The sequence below is a fragment of the Lytechinus variegatus genome, chromosome 5 (assembly GCF_018143015.1).
Source record: "Lytechinus variegatus isolate NC3 chromosome 5, Lvar_3.0, whole genome shotgun sequence".
NCBI classification, from domain to species: Eukaryota; Metazoa; Echinodermata; class Echinoidea; order Temnopleuroida; family Toxopneustidae; genus Lytechinus; species Lytechinus variegatus.
The window spans coordinates 38,478,036-38,504,522 of record NC_054744.1 but is presented as its reverse complement, the minus strand read 5'-3'; the positions used below and the strand labels follow the sequence as shown (position 1 = coordinate 38,504,522).

Below are 26,487 nucleotides of genomic sequence, written 5' to 3'. Positions count from 1 at the left end.
CACATAAAAAACAACAACAATGCGTCCACTGGCGACTGGTATTTCACAGTTGGCGAAGTACATTGTTATATATCAACTTGTTAATGCATTCAAAGTAGAAATGCAACAAATACTTTCAATGGTGTGCTATTCTAGTCATCTGGTCTACACAAATTCTGCATCTTGCTATGTAATGCATGCATAGATAACATTATCTTGCTTTGAAATCTGCCTATCATAATGTAAAAAAAATGAAAGGTAGTTTGGCCAAAATTGCCAATGATGTAATACCGAAGTGGTCTATTCCCAATTTACACACGTTGTCGACTATAGGATCTAGGTCTACATGAAATTGAATTGATTTTTTTTTGCCATCGGACCATTTTCCAAGTTTAACGTTATAATGTATCATATTGCCATTGTATAAATGGACATACAGCACATTTCCTGAGTCTACAAACGACTGTAGGGGAACTATTCTTTACCACCGTCTAACAAGATGATGGGCGAAATGATTCGATTTCATGACGTAACCATAGTTGCTAGTCTGCAGGCGCAGACCCTGAATGAAACTTTGTTCAAGAAGTGAGCGAGAGGGCATTCAGTACAAACTGCATTAGAAGCTGCAGATTCAGAATCTTAACTCGAGCGATACAGCAGACTAAGAAAGTTGCCATGTGAGTGCGCCAATCCATCTGATGCTCAAACGCAAATTGTAGTTTCCCGTCGCACCGCCTTCACCATGTTCAAGAAACAACCAAGTATATGCCCAGGAAGCAGTCATCCATATAAGTTTTGAAGCTCACTGATAATATTCGTCTTCCGGAGATGTAAACATACTGGTGGTAATATTAGGAACACTCGTCGGGATTACAAGCATACTCGTTTACAGAACACCCGATGTGATTTGACGTAAGTTATTGCAATAGTTATCATAATTTATTTGAAGTTATCAGAACCCTTTCTAACTGTGTCCATTTTATGTCTTTGCCTTATATCGAGAAAGATGCATTTTGTTACGGAAATGCTGAAGAATATCTATGATTTTGTGTAATTCGGAACGCAAAGCCTCAAGAATTTGTTACATTTCTCCTCCCAGGTAACCTGGATCTGTATTCATTTTCTCTTTGAGTGTATGGAATATTATTGGGCGATGGAAATAGAGTAGAGCTAGATAAAGGGCGATAATACATTAAGTATGCATTCAGAGTACATTTGTGGGAAGATTAATATAATGATAATTAACATGAATAGTGGCACTGGGGACAGAGACAGGCTCAAGACTAATATGATGTTATCTCAAACTAAAGGTTGATGGGGGAAAAAATTCCTGTCAAATTTAAACGAAAAGAATCGAATTGGTGGTAGGTAATACTGTCTATCTAAAAAAATAATAAATGAGATACAAAATCTTGGGTATTCAAAATAAATTGTATTGATATGCGAGAACGAATACGTAAAAAGAATATATTTTCTTATACAGCAAGTACATTTTTTTTTGCTAGAGGGGAGGGGGATAATCATGTCATGATAACTTATGTTTGTGCGATATATGTGTTCCAACTTAAAAATATCAAAATAATATTAACGCAGTTTCCTTTTAAATATTCACAAACACACATTTTCTTTTATCAATAGCTTGACTAGATATATCCCTTATGGATTATGTTTGTTATGTGTACAATATCTTACTAAGGAGCAGCTGGTCACTTATTTTCATTTTCTATTGTGTAAGGCATGGTATAACATTGGTAGCAAAAAAAAGAAAAAGAAGAGAGAAAAAATAGGTTGTCTAAGATTCATTATAACTATTATTAATGGTATACAATTCTTATTGTTAGTATTATGACCATTGTTGTTAGATCATTGTTGGAATATGATCATCATGGTATCAATATTATTGTTATTATTATTATTGATATTGTTATTATTATTAGTGTTATTTTTAATACTATTATCATTATTATTATTATCATTATTATTATTATCATCATCATCATCATTATTATTATCATTATTAATAGTAGTAGGTTTTATCATTTATTTCATTAATCAATGATGAATAATGATTTTGACTGTGAGAATTAATTTATATCATTGGTTTGATAATTGATCATTCATCATAAAAATAATTCCCTGAATTGGAGTCCCTCAAGGCATAACAAAATAACTGTTTCCGTGACAACCGCAGTCATAATGATGCGGCTAACGTCATCCTCTAATTTGAGGGAGTCGTGTACAGCAACGAGGTCATTATATATAAACAAAATGAAATCTGGATAGAAAAAGAGTTTGAAAGCAATGGCTTTATGGGGGAGAAGACAACGGCCGTTCCTACTTAACTGCCATAAGTGCACTCTAAAAAATACCCAGTTATCGGGTAACGAGTTAAGAGGTTAGTTGGTTAAAAAATCGCACAATTCGGCAATTTCTCCGCCTGCTGTACTGTTTCAAGCATTTCGTTTATGATATAGCTGGCCCAACATTTTGATTATCTGTACTTGTTTATATTTATGTAAATTATATTTATATACTATCTCTTTTCTGGTATCATTTTCTGGTAGTATTATTATTACTGTAAGTTTATTTTCTAAATTGTTAATAAATGCAGAAACACTTGCAAATTTTTTTTTAAAACCCATTTTTAAAACCTAACATTTTACTTAAAAAAACAAAATATACACTATCACTTTTCTGAAATATTGAGTAAATGTTGGTCAACTTTACAAGAATTACAAGAATTCGAACACTATGCACCATGTGTATGTTGCGTTACATAAGTTTGAAAATAAGCAAAGATCATTTTAAAATATTAAGCCCTATCGATGGAATGCATACGGGGGGGCTCTTGGCTGGCAGCTTGGGGTAGGAGAATGCATATTAATACATTAATTCAGTTTACGTAGATATTTTTAATTGCTTTATAGCTGCATTCAGTAGTCGTTGGAAAAGTTATTTTTGTATGATTTTCCTGATACAATTTATCTGATATGTTTATTTTCCAATTGCCTATAATGTAATTGAGTTGTGCATTCACATCTGCAATAAATTTGTTATATTATTTTTATGACATTTTCTGTAATCATGTATGTACGAATTTTATTTGATGTGACTGAATAATAAAGATTACACAAAAATAGATGGTCGAAAGAGAGTGCGGTTTAATATCACTTTTATTGTTAACGCATGAATTATAAACATTCCAGACTGCAGACTGCGTTTATCCTCAAAATCTCTTCTTTGATATAATCTGCTGAAAAGTGTGAAATAGCTGAGAAGAAATAATATTTAGATGGTGATGGCCGTCTTGTGCATTATGAATTATAAAAGGAAATATCAAGCAAGAGATGAAAACCAGTGAATATTCTGCTTAATCCATGAAACATAACCCGAAGAGGCGAGATTAGGGAAAACAAAATTTTTGTCAGTGTCCTACTTTTGAACAATTGAAGACGTCTCCTTTACTATTTCCAAACAACTCCAGATGCCTATTCCATAAACAAAGAAATATGTTCCAGTTGTTTTTGTCTCTATCTCACTTCTCTTTTATTTTATTTCCCCCTCGTTTTAGTCCTTTCGGCACATGCACTCTTAAAAATGCGTGGTTAAAAAACGACCAAAACGTGGTCGTTTTTGACCACGCACGCGTCGTCAACTATGCACACGTCACGCACGTGGTTGAATTGACCACGCAGCAAGTGGTTGCCCAAAATGACCACGAAGCGTGGTTATAACTTTAACCCCAAACGTGGTTCTGTCCTAACCACGTTGCGTGGTCACATTTTCGTGACCACGCATGACCACGCACGCGTCGTCAACTATGCACACGTCACGCACGTGGTCAAATTGACCACGCCTCGAGTGGTTACAGAAAATGACCACGAAGCGTGGTTATACATTTTTGTGACCACGCATGACCACGCACGCGTCGTCAACTATGCACACGTCACGCACGTGGTCAAATTGACCACGCCTCGAGTGGTTACAGAAAATGACCACGAAGCGTGGTTATACATTTTTGTGACCACGCATGACCACGCACGCGTCGTCAACTATGCACATGTCACGCACGTGGTCAAATTGACCACGCCTCGAGTGGTTACCGAAAATGACCACGTAACGTGGTTATCATTTTAATAACTCCAAACGTGGTTCTGTCCTAACCACGTTGCGTGGCTATTAGATAACCCTTCGGACGTGGTCATTATTCCTAACCACGAAACGTGGTCGTAACGTGGCCATTCCGCAGCCCTGCTTTAGCCACGAAAACATGGTTATTTATGACAATGTGGATAACAAATGACATACATGCACACGAAATCAAGTGAAATTCAACAATTTGCATATATTCTTATAAATAATGGCAAAACAATTAACAAATGGTGTCTGATACCCCTTTCATAAACCCCATTAAAATGAATTAGGCGGCTAATAGCAGCATAATTTGGTCGTAAAATTGGAGGAGGACAAGAGTTATCCGCATTACTCTGATGCTGCTATTATCCGCATAATAGCAGCATCGGGACAAGATTTTGAGTTTATGAACGCATTTCCAAATTATGCGGATAATTGCCATGGTGCGGTCACAAGGTCACCCTTTTCCAACACAACCGCATTGGAGGGGGCGTGTCCAGTTGTCATGGCGATTATCCCCCTTTTTCAGGACGGGCGCTCCTAAAAATAATGCGGCTTATTTTCGGAGTTTATGAACGCAATTTTTATTGAATTATCCGCATTACTCTTAGGCGGCTAATTGGAGGATAGGTTTATGAAAAGGGTATTAAGCTTGCATTATTATGGGGCAAGTTGGGATGACATTGAAATAATTGCAATGATTAAGGCAGGAATTAATGATATCTGTTTTACCCAATCGTGCATCCCCCATATCCTTCACAATTCAAATCACATGTACAAGTATAGAAACAAATTATGTCGATCCAATATTCCCATTATGAAATAGAACAAAGCTTCAATGCATAAATCAATTAATATTAATACATTTTCAGCAAATTGATAAACTATATCAAATCGAATGAAACGACTACATACAAAAAACAAGAGCCCAGAGTGGCTAGGACCTACCCCGAGATTCTCACAATACATTATAAAAACATTATTCCAACATATATTGTGAATATTTGTAAAAACATTTTATTAACATTTGATTTATGTATTAACCAAAACAACGTTAAATGGGTAGTTCAACTTTGGTAGAGAAGGCTCTGGACAACTCACATCTTTAGCGAGGCAACAAAAAACTGAGTTGCAAATTTCAAGGAAAATTCAATTTTAATGACAGAACAAAATTTATTTTGTCAGAACAGTTCATAAATAGCTGAAATATTGATAAATGTATCCCCAATCGTAATAAATCTGGGCCCTAAGATTTATTAGGCTTTAAAAAAATAAGAACAAATGCTTTAACTATTTGAACATTTTCTAAGAGGTTTTAAAAGTTGTTGATTACTATTATTTAATCATAATTGAAGAAAAAATCAAATGTATAATTTTGTATCAAAACAAAGTTTAAAAAATCTTTTTGGATAGCGCTCTCTTGTATTTTAATGGTTCTTTTAAATGATAACATGCTGGTCACATAATCTTATGTAATTTTCTATACTTTTGCAGCATAATACTAAGTTTGTAATGTTATTTTGCAGGTTTTGATTACTAAAACTTGGCCACACAACAGCTGTACTACCCCTTGAAATAAATCAATGTCATATAGATTCCATCTTTACTTCCAATTTTATGTTGTACCTTCTCCTATGCGATTGCCTAGCCCTATTGTAATTTCCTAACATACAATATTTTCATTGCAATTCATTTCCAAACATAAATGCGAAGAATTTACAATTATTGATTTCTTTGACAAAACAAGTGAGTACAAAGAAACCTCGCATATGTCGAAGTCCTCGGGACTGAGAAAAATGCATCAACACAGCCGAAACTCAACTCCTTACTTCGGCAAATCCAATTTTATTTAACATGTATATACATAAGTAAAAATCGGGACTTTTCTTTTGCGAGGTTTTCGACTTTACCGACTTCGACACATCCGAGGTTTACTGTGTCTAATATAACAGACTTCTATAAATATTAAAAAGTGAACATTACAATATATAATATAACCAGCAATGACCTGTCAGCTGTAAGAGCTAATTCTCAATCCAGAAATAGAATGTAAACATGTTCAACATAGCATACATTATACACAAATTGTAAACAACAATTGTATCTCATCATAGTCATAGCAATTTGAAATACAACTGAGTCCTTTTGTGATCCACAACTGAGTCCAACTCACCAGGTCCAAAAATTCACAGCTTAGTCCTAGATCTCTAGTCCTAGTCCTCGACATCACCATCAGTCTAACCAGCATGACCAGGTCCAGGGCTTGGGCGTCACGAAATGGATATCAATCTGTCTCAGCAGCTCAACATATTCCAAAACCAGCACAGGAAATGATGAAAACTCCACTCATCTAGGTCTAGACCAGGTCCAAGACAAATGGTCCAGAAATGTAGTCTACAGTTTCCATCAATATAGATCCACAAACAAGTTTAGACTGGTCCAAATAACAATTGCTCGAAAAGAAAACAATAAGAGCACAGCAAAGCGTCCAAATATCAATAATATTGAACCAGTTTGCACTCACTACACTAGAACATGTTCAGCTCTCGTCTTTAGCTCCAAAGCGATAGATCTCCCCAAGATCCCAGTAAGTTACTGATAGTCAGGCAGCATATGTCATCTACTTCGAAAAATTGGCTAAGTCTGATTTTTCACTTTTATGTGATTGGTGACATCATAAGGAACAACTTCCAACTTGGTGACAAATTTCTAATGGTCATCTTGACCATGTGAGGGGTCAAAATTGGGTCAATAGGGGTCAATTTTTGGAATTGCCCCGATTGTGTTGAGTCATATATCAAATTGTTTGTCTGGCTATACTGAACAAAAAAGTGTACACAACCATATACTCTTGACTTCCCATTAAAAAGTTATACCCGGAAATGTCAAGAGGTCAACGAACTTTTGTTACATTGTATATTACATGGCCAATTACACTGAAGGTGATAAAAAGCTAATATTTTCGTTTTTTCTGTTTTGCATGTGTGTACTTTTTATTTTAATAAGTTCATCTTCAGAAGTCGTTACCCAGAAGATATTAAGGGTCAAGACAAGGTCAGGGAAAGGTCAAGAGGTCAACAAACTTTCACTGGTAGCCAAAATACACTATAAAAGCGGTTTGAATTTAGAAGTAGGTTCTTCATTTTGAAGTCTCTAAGAAGACATTATCCATTAGATAAAAAGGGGTAAAATGTGCTCATTTAGGAACAAAATAGATAAACAGTGATAGACGTCGAATAGTTTAAGTGTGGTATCATGGTTTATTGCAAGAATACCTTGAAACGACTTGACAAAACCTATAAAAACCGTATCATCTTCATGACGTTATAAGTGCAACCAGCTCTTTCCGAGTTGCTTGATTTAGGAACTCAATTCAAGTTCTTTTCATTTCCAATTTACCAGTCTTTGATATGTAAAGAAACATTTCATCCATTTGCTTTGTACAGAATATTTTAATCAACAGAAAATATTGTAATGTACTGGGGTATATGTGTAATACTATGCTAATAAACACATCGATTGATCAGAGCTCCCAACTCCAAAGAAAGATGCCCAACATCTTATTTGACTTAACTTACGAATAAGATAATGAGGTTAGGATTGAGGATGATATGACAAGTTGGGCTCCAATTATTGTTCCTTGATTAATTGGAACGAGTGACTGTTATATTATTTCTAACAAAGAGGCAACATTTTTCAGGCATGCTCATTGTAGTCGTTAGTGTCCATTATGCGGATGTGATATATTCTGACCATTTCTGGAGCCAAAAAGGACTGCACAATATTTTTGATTGTGCTGTCATTAACACGGCTTTTCAGGCCTACAATTTTATCAAGTTTTTTTTCCAGAGCATACAACGTGAATCTAAACTTAATACCTGTTCTCACGACAGTGATATGCATAGATGCTGATTGTTCTTTTGTCGTTTTTTTCTCCTACTTTGTGAACTACCTGGATGTTGCCAGAAATAATAATCACATCAAATTTCATTGAAGTAAACCACGGCCATGCCATGCATATTTTTTTTACTGAATAATTACATAATTACATAATAATTGACCAAAAGTATGCACGAAATCTATAAATTTCTCTTTACAATATTCAAAAGCGGCCCCGATGATTAGCTCAGAACAGCACAACACCAGAATTGTGTAGTCCTTTTTGCTGGCTCCAGAGATCGAGTAATGGTCACAATATATTACATCAGCATAATTGACATACACTTCTACAATACGCATGCCTGCATAATATTGCCTCTTTGACAGAAATAATACAACCGTCACACATTTTGAATTAATTAAGGGAGCAATTGGAGCCCAACTTATAATATCATCCTCAATCCAAACCTCATATTATTCTTAAGTTAATCCAAATGAAATGTTATGCATCTTTACATAATTACATAATAATTGACCAAAAGTATGCACGAAATCTATAAATTTCTCTTTACAATATTCAAAAGCGGCCCCGATGATTAGCTCAGAACAGCACAACACCAGAATTGTGTAGTCCTTTTTGCTGGCTCCAGAGATCGAGTAATGGTCACAATATTATACATCAGCATAATTGACATACACTTCTACAATACGCATGCCTGCATAATATTGCCTCTTTGACAGAAATAATACAACCGTCACACATTTTGAATTAATTAAGGGAGCAATTGGAGCCCAACTTATAATATCATCCTCAATCCAAACCTCATATTATTCTTAAGTTAATCCAAATGAAATGTTATGCATCTTTCTTAGGAGCTGGGGCACTGGTCAATCGATGTTTATTCTGTTAACATAGTATTACACTTATACCCTACTACAATACAATAATTTCTGTTGATTGAAATGTTCTGACAAAGCAATGAAGGAAATGTTTCTTTACATATGAAAGACTAGTGAAAATGAATTGAACTTTAATTGATTTTCTTAAAAAGAAACTCGGAAAGAGCTGGTTGCACTTATTACATCATGAAGATGATAAGATTTTAAGGGCATAAGGGTTTGTCAAGTTGTTTCAAGGTATTCCTGCAATACCATGATACCACACTAAACGCATTCGACGTCTATCTCTGTTAATCTATTTTGTTCCTAAATAAGCATCTTAATTTATTTAATGTTATACATACAGACTTTTCAAAATAAATAACCCATAAAAAATGAGACTTCTACGATTCTAGTCGCTTTTAGTGTATTTTAGCTACATGTTGACCTTTTGACCTTTCCCTGACCTTGTCTTGACCCCAATATCTTCTGGATAAGGACCTCTGAAGGTGAACTTATTAAAATCGAAAATAAAAAAGTACAAACATGAAAAAGAAAAGAAAGAACCCCCCGGAAAATAGTTTTCTTAACACCTTCAGTGTAATTTGCCATATATACAATGTAACGAAAGTTCGTTGACCTCTTGACATTTCCGGGTATAACTTTTTAATGGGAGGTCAAGAGTATATGATTGTGTACACTTTTTTGTTCAGTATAACCAGACAAACAATTCGATGTATAACTCGACACAATCGGGGCAATTCCAAAAATTGACCCCTATTGACCCCATTTTGACCCCTCACATGGTCAAGATGACCATTAGAAATTTGTCACCAAGTTGAAAGTTGATCCTTGTGATGTCACCAATCACATAAAAGTGAAAAATCAGACTTAGCCAATTTGTCGAAGTAGCCTGTAAATCATGACATATGCTGCCTGACTATGACTGTTATCTAACTGCAAAATTCGTCCAAACGCACGTTATCGATAAAACATGCCATCAGCCAATAATCAGGTCTAACGTTACGCGTCGGCTCCCCCAAGGACAAGCTAACGAGCGTTCATCCTCAGTCCGTACAAATAGGCCTAGTACAAGTGCTCACGAATCACGGTCCTCAATCATCCGACGTCGAAACAGCGGAAGATCCGGCAACTCAGTCCAGACTACAGTCTACACTAGTCCAGGTTTCACTTCAGCAAACCACAGTTCACTCCTACTTCCATCAGAAGCCTAAACAAAACTGTGAGAGTTCCCTTCCGAGTCCGATCGTGTGACCTCAAATCGATCAGCGATCCAATGCCCGTATAGGCCTACAGCCTAGCTAGCCCGATCCCACGTCCGGTCCAGCTTCACAATACACATACGCATACGCATTCCAGTCCAGCAGACGGTCCATTCCTCCAACGCTTCCGGTAACCCCGTCAAATGTCCAGTATTTCACATTTCTGACATGAGTTCAGTTCTGCTCGCTGCCACCATGTAATATTACGTTGGTGGAACACTGTATATCACTGAGATGGACAAATGAATGATTGAACTCTCAATTATCAAGTTTATTTTTATAAGATGGCTAAATAATTTGCAGCTTGCTGATTGGTCAAAGCGTACCACGTGATCATTCGCGAAAAGTGTCTATCCCTGCACGCCCGTGCAAATTTCGCGCACCCAAATTGTCTAACCCACGGTAAGTGCAATTTCAAAATTTTTGATATTTGATTTAGATCTATTTCATTATTTCTTTCTCATATAAGGTGCTTAAAATTGCTATCGAAATTACTTAGCCATCTTATAAAAGGAATAACGCATTTTACCCGTCGTTTTTCAGCGATATGCAGTGCACTCGAGGTTTCTTCTTCGCATGCACACTCCACACTCGCCTCCGGCTCGTGTGGAGTGCGCATGCTCAGAAGAAACCTCTCGTGCACTGCATATTCGCTAAACAACTCCGCGGAATGCGTTATTCCTATAAACAACGACTCGGAGCACGGAGTTCTTACATCGTGGTTTCATGTCGCGTAGCCAAGCAACCCGTAGCAACCACTTAGCAACCACGCGCACGTGCATAAACATATATGATAACATGAACCACGCTACGTGGTCTTTTTGTCTAACCCCACTGTGCGGGGTCACCAAATTAAAATGACCATTTATAAGCATGGCTAAAATTTGACCTCGACTGGGTTAGACAAATGGCTAACGGTGAGGGGTTATGTTGTATAATGTTATATCGAGCTTTTTACCAGACTGCTAGAGAGCACGAATGCCTGTGAGCAAGCAACCAGGGGACCGAGGGCTTAAGGTCCTCTCCGAGGAACCTGGTAATGAGGATAAATGCCTTACCAAAGGGCACTAGCGCACCACTTGGGAATCGAATCCGGGTCACCGGAGTCCGAAACCCTCGCTCTATCCAAAATGACCACAAAGTGTGGTTACAATTTGACACGTCAAAGTTTAGGTCAAATGTTTAACCGCGCTATATACGTGGTCATTTTGGCCACTGTGCGGGGTCACCCAAAATGACCATTAAGCATGAATGATTATTTTCCATTTGAAATGTTCTGCGTGTACGTGGTCGCAATATAATCATCGTGGTTAGTTCTACTTGACGCTGACAAAAAATTACCCAATTTTTGTGACTAGTATAATTATCGTCGATCAAACCGTGACCACGAAACGTGGTCAAATTATGCTCTTTCATCTGACCACGTTCTGCGTGGTCAGTATAACTAATCATCGTGGTTAATTCTAGCCGTGGTTCTGACCAAAGAACCTGTTTCGTCGATCAAACAACCACGAAACGTGGTTAAATCATTTTGACCACGTAAAACCACGCAAAATCCGACCACGCATTTTTAAGAGTGTGCTATCTGGGTTTAACGCTTTTTCCCGTACAAATAATTCAAATAATGTATTGATATTCATTATGTTCTGTACTATATTACCGATTTGTACATTTTTTATGAAAAATGTCAACTGGAAGAAAAATAAATGTTTACTTGAATTAGAACTGAATTGAATTCAAACCAAAGTTGACGCTAAAATTCACAGTTCATTGCCAGTATCTGAAATACCGAAATAAAATAGTGCGAAAACTTAGAGACGACAATCGTTATCGTCTAGAAGGTTTATTTCAAATTCGTTTAAAGACATTCGTCCAATTGCCAACTCGTTTTCTAACATTTGGTCTACCATCAGTTCGTCCACTCACCACATGGTCTACATTCGTTTAGTCTAATGACATTCCGTCTAATAACCAGTTGGTCCATTCATTCCATTAATCATTTGGTCTAATTGGACTAAGTATTAAATTATGCAAAATGAATGAAAATAAAATGGATATTAGACCAACTGGTTACGGGACGAAATGGTCATAGACAAAACGGTGATTAGACAAAGTGATGATTGGATCAAATGGTTAATGGACCAAAATGGTTGTTAGACGAAATGTTGATGGACGGAATGGCATTAGATTAAATGAAAGTAGACCATGTGGTGAGTTGGACCAGTTGGCATGTAAACGAATTGGTAATTTACCATCTCGAAGCGTAGAATCTAAAAGCGGACTTGCGCCATTAGTCGTGTCGAACATCATTATTTTGAAGGCCTATTCTTGTGGTTTGTCTATTGGGGTGTCAATATCATTAGCTACTGATGACACGACTAATGGGAGGGATGACTGCGTAAATACACCAAAATAATGATGATAAAATCTACGAAAACATTTGAACGACCGTGAGCAGTTATTACGAAAGGCATGTATTCACCCTAATGCTTCAATAAGTTGGTTTTGCTACTCGTATCTGAAATCTGTGTCTTGGGAAAACCCAATATTATCTAATATGAGTATTGTTACAGTCACGTAACATTTTGTATGCGGTTGCATGTATTTTATATTATTTCGATTATTTACTTTTTTGGAGGGGTGTATATACGTTTATTTCAAAATTAACGAGTATAACTAGCAACAACAGCGATAATTTAAGAGCAACCTCCTCTGTTTTTCTTCTCTTTTTTTTTAAGAAACTGAATTATTCTATGCAGAAACATAGCGCTCCCTAAAACAATTGTTGTTAAACTCAAGATTTAAAAAAATCGATATGGTGTATTCAAAGCAGAGAAAGTATTCCTTTAAAAACTGCAACAGCAGATTTATAAAAATGAAAAATGCATTATGATGTATATTGAAATTCGAATGTAATAAAGCATGGTTCTATTGCTTTGTGCAAGATTTTAGGATATTATTTTTCAGTCAATTTCATATTTTACTGCCGGTGGAGGACGAATCATCGACTATTGTCCAGGCAGATATTCAATCGATTTCTTCGAACCAGCAATTCAGATTGATATCCGTGGAATGTTTTAATCACGAATAGTCGGTGTATAGATTGATACTCATTTTAGGTAGGATATATTGACGGGTTTGCAGTAGTTGCAGTATCTATGAACATTACCATGATTATATTACTGATTTTCTCATGTATGTTCCGCTCTTAAAGAACCATCTTGGGAAGGAGGGCGGAATGGGGCGTAAGGAAGAGGGGGGGGGGGGGGGTAGGCTCGAGGTGACCACTTTTTCTAGTGATCAAACGCATAAATTTATATATATATAAATAAATATATATATTTATTTATTTAACAGGTTTACCTGCATGGTCTAAATATATATATATATATAAATAATGTTTATATATATATAAAGGCAAAAATGCATGAGGAAGAGAACTTGAATAAGAATTTAGACCATGAAGGTAAACCTGCTAATAGTGGAAGCGGCAAATGTGGCCAATATAGACAGGTATTCATTTCGCATTTCCCTTAAAATAAAAAAAGAGGAATTTATACTTAGAACATGCACCCCTCCCCCGCTTTCACAGGATCCTGCATGGTGCGTCCCATGCCTCGTCATCGGCTCCTTATATGTGTTAGATTTAGGTGCAATTTTTAATGATTTTACTCTATTTATTTTTTTTTACTATAAACGCAATTTCTCTCTTATTTTGTGCCAGGTAAACGGACATGGTCAACTAATGCCAAGCGTACTTGCAACTTGATAAACATGCAGGCGATCTCTTCAAAATGTAATCTACGTCACTACCAAGAAAAGTAATCTTGTGTAATATTATTGATTAATGGGCACCTTCTGTGAAACAATAGCGAGTGAGCTTCAGAAGGGACGTTGCTTTATCTCTGTTAATTGATGACGAGGGAATTAATAAAGATAGGCGATGCTCGGGCGATAACAGTCATGAAAATACCTATATTACTGTACGTCAGCGATGGTACACTTATTTCTTGGTATAGGCTGTTTGTGTCAACTTGTGCAAGCCATTATCTTTTATGGAATATGGATCGTTAAACATCAGCGCATCGGCATCGAATTTGTAAGATCTATGGTCATGATTGTAGCTCTTCCATATACATGGCAGAATGCCATGGTAACCTCTTTTTGTGTCTAGAAATGCCTGGTGAGATCCGGATTCTTTAGCATTTCTTCTAAAGAAAGAAAACAGATGAGTGCTGAAGTGGGTGCAGTGTCTTGGGGATGGGGATATGGAGCGCTCCTTTGGCATATTTGATGACAACGATGTTACTTATAATTCATTACAAATGATGTTCACGATGATGATCAACCAATATTGAATGGATTTATTCTGAACCACCAGCAAAGGCTTGGAACATCATTATTCAAGCCTGCCAGACGCCATGATGAGCTTTCATGAAACTTCTTCTCCATCCTCGGTGAGGAACGCAGATGATGCGTCGAACACTGCCACTATCATAGCTGTTCTGGTGCAGGTCCTCATATGCATATGGACCATTTCAGCAAATGGTCTAGTCTTACTGACAGTGTTCAGGTCTCGACAACTTAGGAGCGTTATGACGTCATTCCTCATCAGTTTAGCAGCCGCTGATTTCCTTCTAGGAGTTGGGATGATCTTAAGTATAACCATTACATTATGGGCCACGCCCTTCTGGCCTTGTCTAGTCACGTACAGTATCCTGATTGGACAGTGCGTCGCGAGCGTTTGGAGTCTAATGGGCGTGGCCGTTGACCGATATCTTCACATCGTTGGCAACAAATTAAAATGGCGTATCACTGAAACCTTCGCTCAGGTATCTATTATGATGGTGTGGATTGCATCGTTCATAACCGCGATTGTACCTCTTCTTTTACACTTGAACTCAACAGGTCGATTTGAAGAGGGGAAAACTTGCTTTGACTTTACAGCTCTATTTCCTAAGCTTTACCTAGAGTTTGTCTTCTACGGGCACGAGTGTGTGCCAGTGTTGTTCATGGGGATCATTTACTTCCGTATTATCATCATCCTTCTGCAAAGAGTTCGGCGTGTCGGTTCTGTAGGTGAATCCTCAGTTAATGAAAACAACGTCATCAAATCTAGGAAGGAGCTCAGGGTCATCATCAAACTTGTATTTTCACTCACAGTCTTCAATATGTGCACGTTCCCCATGGTGATTGGTATTCTTCTTGAGATTTACAACCCGAACTTCACCCTCCCACCGCTCACTCGGCTCACCATGGTTGCTCTCATCTACTTAAACAGTGCCATTAACCCACTACATTTCTGGTTCTTCAATGTGCCGTTTCGCAGGAGCTGCGGACGTCTTTTACGCAACGGAAGTAGGATGCTCACGTCGTGCGCGTGTTTCCCTCGCCCTCCCACCAGGTTCTACAGCATAAATCCAAGTCGTCGGGGGATTGAAACACTGCCAAGTCCTACTGCCTTACCAACTATCAATCTAACTACGTATCACTGTGATGAAAAGGGTTGTAAAAGGACACACCATCATGAGAATATACACCACCATGAGAACATAGTCCATTTCCCTTCGACGTGTGACAATGGTGAGAACAAAGATACATGTTCAATTAAAGAGTTTGAAAATAACGCGGAATTACCAGGAATGGTTCGAATCGACGTAGACATCACAAAATCAGAAGAATCTACTGCGTCGTGATAATTTTTCCACATACCTACCCTTTTCAATTGTTTAAATGGTTTCTTTGCCATAAGAGTATAAGAAGACTAAAATCTGAATTATGTATTTCAATAATAATTATCCTTAATGTAGGCTACAAGATTATTTAAAGCAAAAATCATGCTAAAAAGCCTTTCTGTCAGGTTTCAAAAACACTTGACTGAAATTGAGGATAAGCGAGTACTAGGTCAATGATACACATACGTCTGGACCGAGACCGGCGTCGATGGCGGCTCGACTTATCATGGGCAGAAATATCTCCTCAAAGGTGTGTGTGGGGGGGAGGGGGGGGAAACAACTGAGATTTCCATTGTTCTTATGCAAACACACACACACACATATATATATATATATGTCACTTCTTCGCTTTATTCTTATAAGACAAAATAGATATATAATATTGAAAACTGCGAACGCGAAGCACGAGCTATATTTTTTTATTTTTTAGAAATTTCTTGTAGTTTGTCCTACGTAAAAACTTAACATTTTGAGGAATGTTTGTGATCCTGAACAAGATTCGAATGTAACACATTTTTTCAATATACGTTCTGGCATGATCGAAAATTTACCTCTGAAGGACTGTTTGCAGTTAAGTCGATACATATTTCAACAATGCGAGTGCATAACGAGAGCTGAAAAAATTGACATTCAACCTAAAAACATATATTGTAAGCACCTTTTGTAATCATGAATACAGAACAAGCCGCGCATCTCAATAAACATAATTTTGTGCGCATGTTTAGACGTAGACCTAGAGAATGTGGGCAATCTAAATACATTTTTTGTAATGAAATGCAATAATGCGAGCGCGAAGCTCGAGCTAAAAACATTTGATATTTCTCACCCGGACTGCACGTGTACCCACACTCACTCACTTCACCTGACCCTATACCCTTTCCCCCTTTTTTCTTAACATTTCAAATAATTATGTGACATCATTTTTATAGACCAGTTAAGTTTTCACTACAATGGTTTTCATGTAGCTCCCTTCCCCTGGCTGCTATTCTCTCAAGCATTTTGCTTGCGATAGCTGGACACTGCATTTTTTATTTGTTATTTCTTAGATATATATCTATGTAAATCAGTACTGATGTAAATTGTTCTTCTATTATGTAATTATTACAATTTGTAATTTCTATCATTTATTTTTGCATTTGATTATATGTATTTATGATTACAGTGATTCATGTCATGGCAGACAGTCAATTGCATGCCTCCGACCATGTGTAACAAGGGGTATAAGGATATCGAGGCGGCTTCAAACCTGATGCATGTGTATCCGAGGGCTTAGTATCGATTAGCATGAATTGTTAAAAAAAAAAAAAAGATTTTACATAAAAAAAATATACAAAATCACTCTTTAAATTGTTATTAAATTTTCTGCAATTACCAGAACAGATCTCCTTTTAAAAGAAAAAAAAATAGTGTTTTGACAGGAAGGTTTCATACCCTCTCAATTATAATTATTATCATTTGTTTTTGTTGTTGTAATTTTACACAATAAATGAATACTGGTGTTCTCAAGTATCCGCTTAAGAAGGTTATCTGTTTAAAGATCTTGTATTTTTTTAAGCATTTTTATTTAAGAATTGTCATATGTTTTGTTTATAGTTCGGTTTTTGATGTAATATCATATTAATATCAGTAATATAAGTCAAAATCATCGTAGTACTCTGACTACGAATTAATTATGAATACTCGAACTTTCTCATGGTTATGTTATCCTTTCATTAATTAAAGCATATTTACGTTGTATTCTCTGCTTTTCACGAACTTAATGCTTGAATAATCTAATTTACACTACATTTCTTAATTCCTCAATGTAATGAAGTTTTATTATAATGTATATTATCATGAGTTCTTTTTCTTGTCTTGTGCATAATTACCGTATGTGCATTGACGTTGCACCCGACCCAGGCCCGAAGAAGTAGGAAGAAATACCAAGAATGCTTATTTAGTGCCTATATTGTTGCCGCGGGTCGGCTACAGCTGGGTAATAATGATACCAAATGTTAACCGCAGTAGAGTACATTGATAAAGAAGCTGCGCTATAAAAATGGTCCATATAGTTAGTATCATTACTATTACTATTATTGTTTATTCATCATCATCATTATTTGTTTTAAATGTCATTGCAGTGCATTGAGGTCTTTCGAATTTAACTTTTTGAAATTTTTATGGGATATATTACTTTAATTTACATAGTGTTTCTGGTATTTTCAGAGTTTACTTGAAATGTATTTTTAGACATTTAAAGTAGAGTAGTATATTAAGAAACGTCAGAATCTTCCCTTCTTGAAGTGCTATTCTGCATGAAGATTACATAATATAATTCGTATCTTCATAATCACCGTCATCATTCATCATCCTTATCATTAGCATGCCTATAACAAAAAACGAGATAATTAAGGTGAGTGAAACATTGGAAGATGTGATGGAAAGATGTTCAAATGCTATTCTAATAGACTCCCACCGAAAACCCAAGAAAATGCTATGAAAAGTGGGCCTGCACATTAAGGAATACCTAGCACAAATAGAATTTTAAAAATTCAACTGTTGTAATATTATAAAGTATCTCAAAGTCATATCAGTCGAATAGGCCGATGTCGCTAATGTAGAAAATAATAAACGAAATCTAAATATAATGTAACAAATGAAAAGGTGAATAATGTTAAAATGCAGTGGTATCACGAAATAAGATGACTTAAAGCTCTAAAACCTGTATGACTGGACGCTGGATGCATTTACCGAATAAACATAATTATTTTCACAATAGAGTAGTGCTTGATATACATTTCATATAGCCGCCGTTCTTGACGGCGACAATATGCAAATTAGCCTTAATGTGAAACCGAAAGCCCCGGGAAAATTGTAAATTAACCCAAAATGTGCAGAGAAAAAGGTCATTTGTCCTGAATTTTCATAATACAGGTAAACAGAATAGACAATCAGACCCTTGAGAGAAACCACCGTTGTCGTCATTAAACATACATGGTTAGGGTGTGTTCTAAATTGCTAATCGTACGCTTTCGTGAACGTAGATAATCTATTGTCTAAATCCCTTTATTGCAAAGAGCCTTTGTCGAAAATCAGTGAATCTAAACAGTAGCATCGTCCTGGGGCCGTTTCATAAAGCTGTTCGAAAGTTAAGAACAACTTTAAGAACGTATGGTGAACGTTCATTACGCGCTTAAACCATTGCCAATGAACAGTTTTGTATATACCATTTACAGCAAAAAATGATCACCAGTTGCTCTTGACTTACGAACAGCTTTATGAAGCGCCCACATTGGCCCCGTTCCATAAAGGACTTGCAACTGTTGTAACTTTGCCATGATGGCAACAAGGCTCAGCCGCCAATCAGAATCAAGGTTACCATGGTAGTTGCCATAATGGCAAAGTTACAACAGTTGCAAGTCCTTTATGAAACGGGCCCCTGGACTCTGGACAAAAGACACAATTATGTGCAATCAATCGTAAGCTCCGAATCTTAGGACGATCTACAGTCCCTGTTCACCAGTTTTCGACAGTGATTCTTTACGCTCATTTTCAATAGATTCTCAACGTTCTGGGGAGTGTTTCATCAACATTTTCATCCGACAAGTTGTCAGATCTGACATCTTTCTCTGATGTTGATTGGCTGAGAGGTACTGTTACTATGGTAACTGTCGGATAAAATGTGAAAGTCCTTTCATGAAACGCCCCCAGGAAAGCGTCTGTTTAGTGGTTGCGAAAGCTCGCTATTGTCTTCAACAGAGACGTTACAAGGTAACATTAATCTAAACAAAAGTGAAAGACGAAAGAAGAGTAAACAATATTATGGAAAATAACAGATGAAAAAATGGACGATCTGACCACATTTCTGGCTGCTATTATTTCAAGCTTTCAGCTTACGATAGCTGACCTCTGCATTTAAATTTATTTGTTATTATTTCATGAATTATGTCTATATCTATACAATTGTCACCTTTGTCATTCGATCTTTATGTATGTTTGATGTTATATCATTGTTATAAATTTGTAATTATGATTTATTTTTATTATAATAAATGCAGAAATACCTGCTTAAAAAACTCCAAAGCATAAACTTTCACGTACCAACTTCCCCTGCCCCCTCTCTGTCTTTCTGTTTCTCCCTCATCCCCTATAGTAGCTATTTCTATCTCTCTATTATGATGTAGGCATCTCTCTGCCTTTTCTTTCTTGTCCCCCTTTCTCTTCCCCTCACTCTTGATTAGTTGTTATAATTCTTGCTTTCTCTCTCTTATCTCTTTCTCTTTCTCCCAAAAAGCATCTCCATGGAGGTCTTCGAGTAATAAAATATCGCACCCCTTCACATGAAATTGGAGCCTCTTTCCTGCTTCCCCATTCGTTTACCATTCACATTACCATGAATACGAACTAAAGATGGCCGCAACGAGCGGCTCGGTCCACTTAAAACGTAAACGAGTCACTCTAATTTGTATGAATTTCGAATTGACGGATGGGTTTGTTGACAACCAAGTTCTGGGATTAAAAACACTTCTTGTTTTAGTAATCGGTTGTCTTGTCAGATCTACGATCGAGTTAAAACCGAGTCAGTGGATGGGATTACCTTTGCCACGGAGCTATTATGTCACAGCTGCACCAGCGATCCGCTTCCTGCATGGGGCCGTTGCAGAAAGAGTTGCAATCAATCGCAACTCTAAAAATCATGCGTAACTTTATTTTCAACCAATCAACAGCGCACATTTGGGACTTGCGATTGATTTTTGGTTTGCGTTTAAACGCAAGTCTTTCTGCAACGGGCCATGATAGAAACGTTATGAATACGTTATTCCCGATGGCCTACCATTGGTCGGTTTCATTGGTGTAACTTTTATATAAAACATCAAGTCCACCTTGAAAAATATAATTTCAATAGTAGGGTTAAGAATGAAATTGTTAAACTGGAGTTACTCAAATCATAATGAGCGGTCATGGCAGCCAAAACAAAAGGGTGCGTAGTAGATCTAGTCACTGTTGCTCCTTGATAAATGGTTGTCAAGTTGATATTCATTGAATATCAGATTTTGTCTTAACGTGTTTCGTTGTAACTTTGAATTGTTTTCAAATATTTGTGTGAAGACGACTTAGGTTGCCGCGAAAATTTGAACGAACACTCAAAGCTGCTGATGCCTAACAGTGAATTATGAAGGGGACAAAATGCAAAGGATGCGATTTATTTAATGTGAACGATGGAACACAAATTGGCAACTCCCGACCGAAGTCAGCTTAATTAAGTTTTCCTTCCTAAATAAGATGGTGCAATATTCTTTCCATTCATAAATAACTGAGAGTAACCCATGATGATTCTTAATTTAGTGTGTAAGTGAACACAAGTAAAAGTAGTTAATTAAAATAACTAATCAACACACTTTAAGAACGACTAGTGAACCTTTCTCACTCACTATAACCATCACAAATGATAAAAAAATGGTGTATAACATTTTAATACCACTAGGAAGGATCACCAGTCGTTCTTAAAGTCGTTCTTAACTTACGAACAGCTTTATGAAAGACCCACCCGGTTCTTTTTTCTATGAAGAAAAATTCATTGTGAAATACATCAGTATATGGGAGACGTCATCACTTCTTTATACCGCTTGCGTTGTTCATTGAGATATTTAAAAATACATCTCGTTCATTAATTAACAATCATATTATTGGTTCTCATATAGCATAGGATACAGATAATACACATCTTCGAGGGCAATAGTATAGATACACGCACGACGTACCTTATGAACAGTCTGTTCTAACACACCCAACGAATAGAAGAGGGTATTCGGCCTAAAAAAGAGACAATATCTGGGTAATTATTTCTATTGCTCAAGCAAAAAAATGATGCTTATAAGATAATGATGTGGATACTTGTGATCTGATAAACCAACCTCATCTCAAAACCACGACCAATCAATATAGCCAGTGATAGTACCAGCCATTATCAAATGTACATGTTACAATGTAAGAAGAAAAAAAGATTTTACAGAAGAGAAATAATGAAAAAAAAAACATTTTTTTCAGGAAGAACTAATAAATCATTTTGGGAAATTGTTTGTAACAGCAAATATTATTCAAAACAATTTTTCTACAATTTTAAAGATCAGGTCTGTTTTAACAATAAAATGGGGGGAAGCAGTTTTATTACAATAAATTTGTAAGGTTACATCCATCAAATACAAATTTTCTGTAATTTTACACAAATGCATGTAAGATTACGCAGTGCGGTATAAGATTACAGGTGTTCTCGAGACTCTGCTGCAGATTTTTTTTTATGTAGAAATTTTCAAACAGTATAGATAGCAATGAAGCAACACAGAACGAATTTAACTCTGGGAGAAAAGGCATTCACCTCATCAGCTCCATCTCTCTGGAATGCTCTTCCACTGAGGATCCGATCAGCAGAATCACTTGAAGCATTTAAAAAGTACCTAAAATCTTATCTGTTTTCTTCTTATTTTTGTTAAATATTGTTAGCTAATTTCATTTATTCATGCACCCATACATATGCAAATTATTTTATCTGTAATTCCCAATCCCTCTGCGCCTCGGAATAGTTCACTAGATAGATGGCGCGTAATAAATGCTGTGTTTATTATTATTATTATGCAATCGGGATCCATCAATATAATGTTTGCATTTTTGTTGACTAGTTTCTCCGTTATGTAAATTTACTATATTTCTTAACCTTGCTATTATATACTCTTACATTAATCAAAACTTAAAATAACCGAACTTTTTAAATTTTACATCCGGTTATGTTGCTGTTGACACCACAAGGCCCTAACTGATTTCACATTCGTAATTCAGTTGATTGTGTTGTATATGTTTATTACTATCATTATAAGGTTGAATTTTGATTAAATAGATAAATGCAAATTCTTTCCTTCTATCGCTGTCAATTTCTTGTATATCCGTCTAATTATAACCTATCTCCTACTTCAGTTATGAGCAAGCCGTTTGGTCCATTCCTTCAAAGATCGATGATTTCGAATTCATCTGTATCATTTCAACTAGTTTTATTTGTAGGTGTTGGCCTGTTATCATTTACTATGTATATATTCTGGACTAGAATAAACCTCACCACTTATCTTGTGTTGGTTTACCCCCCCCCCCCCCATGCTCACCCTCTCCTCATTTCTCCCTTCACCCCTCTTACATGACTCTAACCATCACAGGTCCTTTCGCTTCTCGAATTCCGACTCAACCCTCTTTCTCCTTTTCAACACTCTTTCCCGTCTCCTATCCCTTTATCCCCTTCTCTTTCTATTTTCATCTACAAAATATCATATCTAGCCTACTTTCTTCGTCCTGAACCTTTATCGTCAACCACACTACACCCCTCAGTGGTATTCGATTGTCATTATTGCCATATCTCCAGCAATTTGATTATTCGTTCATTGTTATCATTAATTGTCCTTAGATCCAAATTTCATGGAGACATATATCCATGGCAACCTGATACAACTTCCCTCTGGAATCAATAGCACTCAAAATAAAGGTACATGTAGTTGCAGTGGTTTCTATTTTTGAAACAAATGAAAATTTACTGTATGAGAAAATGCATCAGGAATACATTTACTTGATTTCCAAGTTTGGAACAACTCTGTCTATTGCATAAAACGATATATGAAGAAAAAGAAATATTAGCAATCGTTTGTGTTCTGTCAATTCATGATTAGTATCATTAGTATCTCAAAATTCTACGATATACCTTTACTGCAACCTGTTTATAACCTCTTAGAAGCCTGAATATTTTTAAGAGCTTCACAATGCCTGATTATGAAATAGATACAATGCACTTGCTCTGAAATAAATAGATAAAGACAGTATACTCCATTTTGAATATTAATATTAAGAATAATAATGATAGTAATAAAGACAATGATAACTATAGTAATAATAACAGTGATACTAATTATAATAATAATAATGATGATAATAATAATAATACTAATGATGATAATAATGATAACAATAATAATAATCTGCTTTTATACAGCGCGTCATACAAACGACGTCTCTAAGCGCTTTACAGAAATACATCATAACCCTGGTCATCGGATCCTGACATGCCATCACCCAATGTAAACCTTTCTCCACTCCCTGGGGAGCATTCCAACAAGCGTTTAAAAACTCGATTGCTATATCAATACAGTAGTCTACATAATCATTATTGGGAAAACCAGAACCGACAAACATAATATATATCGATATAATTGAAATAAGAAAATATAAAAAATTGTTATGATACTTCATGAGTACATCATGGGTACTACATAATGATCAACCTAATATGTTTCATCATTGAACATTTTAGGCATGTTAGATAAAAGCATTTTGCTGGTAACTCCTGGGGGTGTTTCACAAAGATTTAAGTATGACTTAAGTCACACTTAAATGCCGACGTGAACATAATTTGCAACTAGCAATCTTATTGATCAATACACAGTAGTGCGCGTCCTCTTGGCATTATCTGACCAATGTGGTCATGCCTTTTATACTTCGCGCAACTAGACATTTAAGTGCGACTCTAAGTCATACTTAAATCTTTGTGAAACACCCCCAGCTTTTATATCAGAAGTCTGTTAAAGAAATATTCAAGCCATTATTTGAAAATTCAGTATCTGTTCACGAAAAACTAAATTGTACTAAGTTCCGGAGTTTCTTATGTACGGACTAAAACTGGAATCTCGTGCCTGTATCTTCTGATTGTGAAGAAAGCGACAGCTACAACTAGAGCAATTAGTCCAATAACCCCAAAGGCAATACCAACACCCCTTCCTGATGATCCAGCGGTCCTGGACATGAGTTCATCATATTGCCCTGCTTCTACATCAGCGAAACCCTGTTGTCTTCCATTCCCGGGGAGAAGGCCACGCATGTCCCCGCTGATTCGATTCCTGTTCCTTCCAAATAAGACCGATGGGGCAGCATCGACTTCATTGGTATCCGTATCCATGTCAAAGTCAATCTCGGACACTTCTTCGGAGGAGGAGGAATCTGGCATTGTGAGGATGACAGAACTACTAGTGAAGCTCGGACCAACAGAAACAGGATCAACAAAGCTTGGACCTGTCCCTTGTTCTACCGGGAAATCGAACATGGTCTGTTTCTGAGGAGGCCCTACGGGATTCTGGCCCGTCTTACGCCTACCCTTGGTGAGCGGATTGCTATTTACCCCAGCGGCAATGCAAATCACTGTGAATTAAGTAGACAGAAAAATAAGAGATATTCAAAAGTAAGTGATGAAATTAAACTATAAGTGGAGAAAAGTTTAACACAACATTCATTGAAGAGTATCCCGTTACTAATTCACTTTGCTTTCTTTTCTTCTTTCCTAGAAAAAGAAGACCCATTAATCGGTTCACTGCTACCACTTTTGACGGAAACATCGACAATAACAACACAACCATTTGATCCCCAAGGAAAACCAACTCCACATACAATTGGTGCAGCTGATTATTGGTTATCCAACCATCTTTTTTTCTTAAGTTTGATCCTTTGATCTTTTCAACTTCCTTAACATATTTCAAGCATTGATTTTTTAATCAATGTTTAAAATTTATTTCATTATGTATGTATATGTTACTCTTTGTATTTTTACGTACATGTATATACATATTGTTTTTGTTTTTTTTTGACGGAAATAAAAACAAACAAACATCCTACTGGCTTGAAAAAAATGATTATTTACACAAATGAGCGTTTAATAAAGATAAATTATGAATTTATAAATATTTAAAGAAGTAGTAATTCTTACCGAATAGTAGACAGATTGCTTTCACTGTAGCTGCCATTGCAATATTCCGTTTATGCAGGATCGTACAAATAGAATGAATAAGCAATTAGTACTGCTTGTTTTCTGGATAACTACTTGGACTTTCTACTCCAGAGAATTCGAGTGTGAAAATCTAGTTGAATCCTCAGCTTTTATACTTTTCGTAGGAAGTTTTTACTTGAGAGTTTATAAAGAAATAGTTAACTTGAGAAAGAACGTTTATTCATCTGCATACTTTGAAACATTGACAGAACAGACGAAACATTTGGCATCGCCATCATCATTCAGACGATATTATCAAACTTGGACCAAGGTGTCTTGGAAGATAGTGGAGAAAGTGAGACATTAAAGTGACACCTTTCATGACATTCGTGCGAAGAATCTTTGCGGCACTTAGTTAAGGAGCTTAAGGAAATTGGATGATATAAATTCTTATCGTCATTCTGGCACAATGTGCACAAGAGAACATACGCAAATACAGACAGGTAATTCTGTAATTGGTATTCTAATTCATGTGTGAATATTACAATGTTGGTCTTATCTATTATTTTGGACATCGTACATATTATTATGGTTCATATTTTCCTTAAAAGTGCAAAAAGGAGGAGAATATGAAGAAGAAGAAGAAGAAAGAAGAAGAGAAAGAAGAAGAGAAAGAAGAAGATAAATAATATCATATAGAAACATATGATCTTTAAGCATGAAAATTGTAACATTCATTCACATTATATTCTTCAATCAAACCATAGAACAAAGATCGATGCAGACATGTCAATTGTACAATAAAAAGACAACTCGGACCTCTCTGTCTTTT

The 26,487-nt window shown here is 36.2% G+C and overlaps 2 protein-coding genes across 2 annotated transcripts; one reads left to right on the top strand and one right to left on the bottom strand.

Annotated features, from left to right (window-relative positions):
* Window positions 1-596: 596 nt before the first annotated feature.
* Window positions 597-15,938, top strand: LOC121416096 (adenosine receptor A1-like). Its single transcript, XM_041609551.1, has 2 exons — window positions 597-891; window positions 13,879-15,938. The coding sequence occupies exon 2, from the start codon at window positions 14,576-14,578 to the stop codon at window positions 15,848-15,850; it is 1,275 nt and encodes a 424-aa protein (XP_041465485.1). The 5' UTR covers window positions 597-891; window positions 13,879-14,575; the 3' UTR covers window positions 15,851-15,938.
* Window positions 15,939-24,420: 8,482 nt separating this feature from the next.
* LOC121415452 lies at window positions 24,421-25,692 on the bottom strand. Its single transcript, XM_041608655.1, has 2 exons — window positions 25,656-25,692; window positions 24,421-25,093 (listed from the first exon to the last, which is right to left on the bottom strand). The coding sequence occupies exons 1-2, from the start codon at window positions 25,690-25,692 to the stop codon at window positions 24,561-24,563; spliced, it is 570 nt and encodes a 189-aa protein (XP_041464589.1). The 3' UTR covers window positions 24,421-24,560.
* Window positions 25,693-26,487: the final 795 nt, after the last annotated feature.

Bases quoted from the DNA above. Each gene is read 5' to 3' on its own strand.
- LOC121416096 (XM_041609551.1), top strand. From the start codon at position 14,576: ATGATGAGCTTTCATGAAACTTCTTCTCCATCCTCGGTGAGGAACGCA.
- LOC121415452 (XM_041608655.1), bottom strand. From the start codon at position 25,692: ATGGCAGCTACAGTGAAAGCAATCTGTCTACTATTCG. The intron at 25,094-25,655 runs GTAAGAATTACT...CTTAATTCACAG, and splicing joins AGCAATCTGTCTACTATTCG to TGATTTGCATTGCCGCTGGG.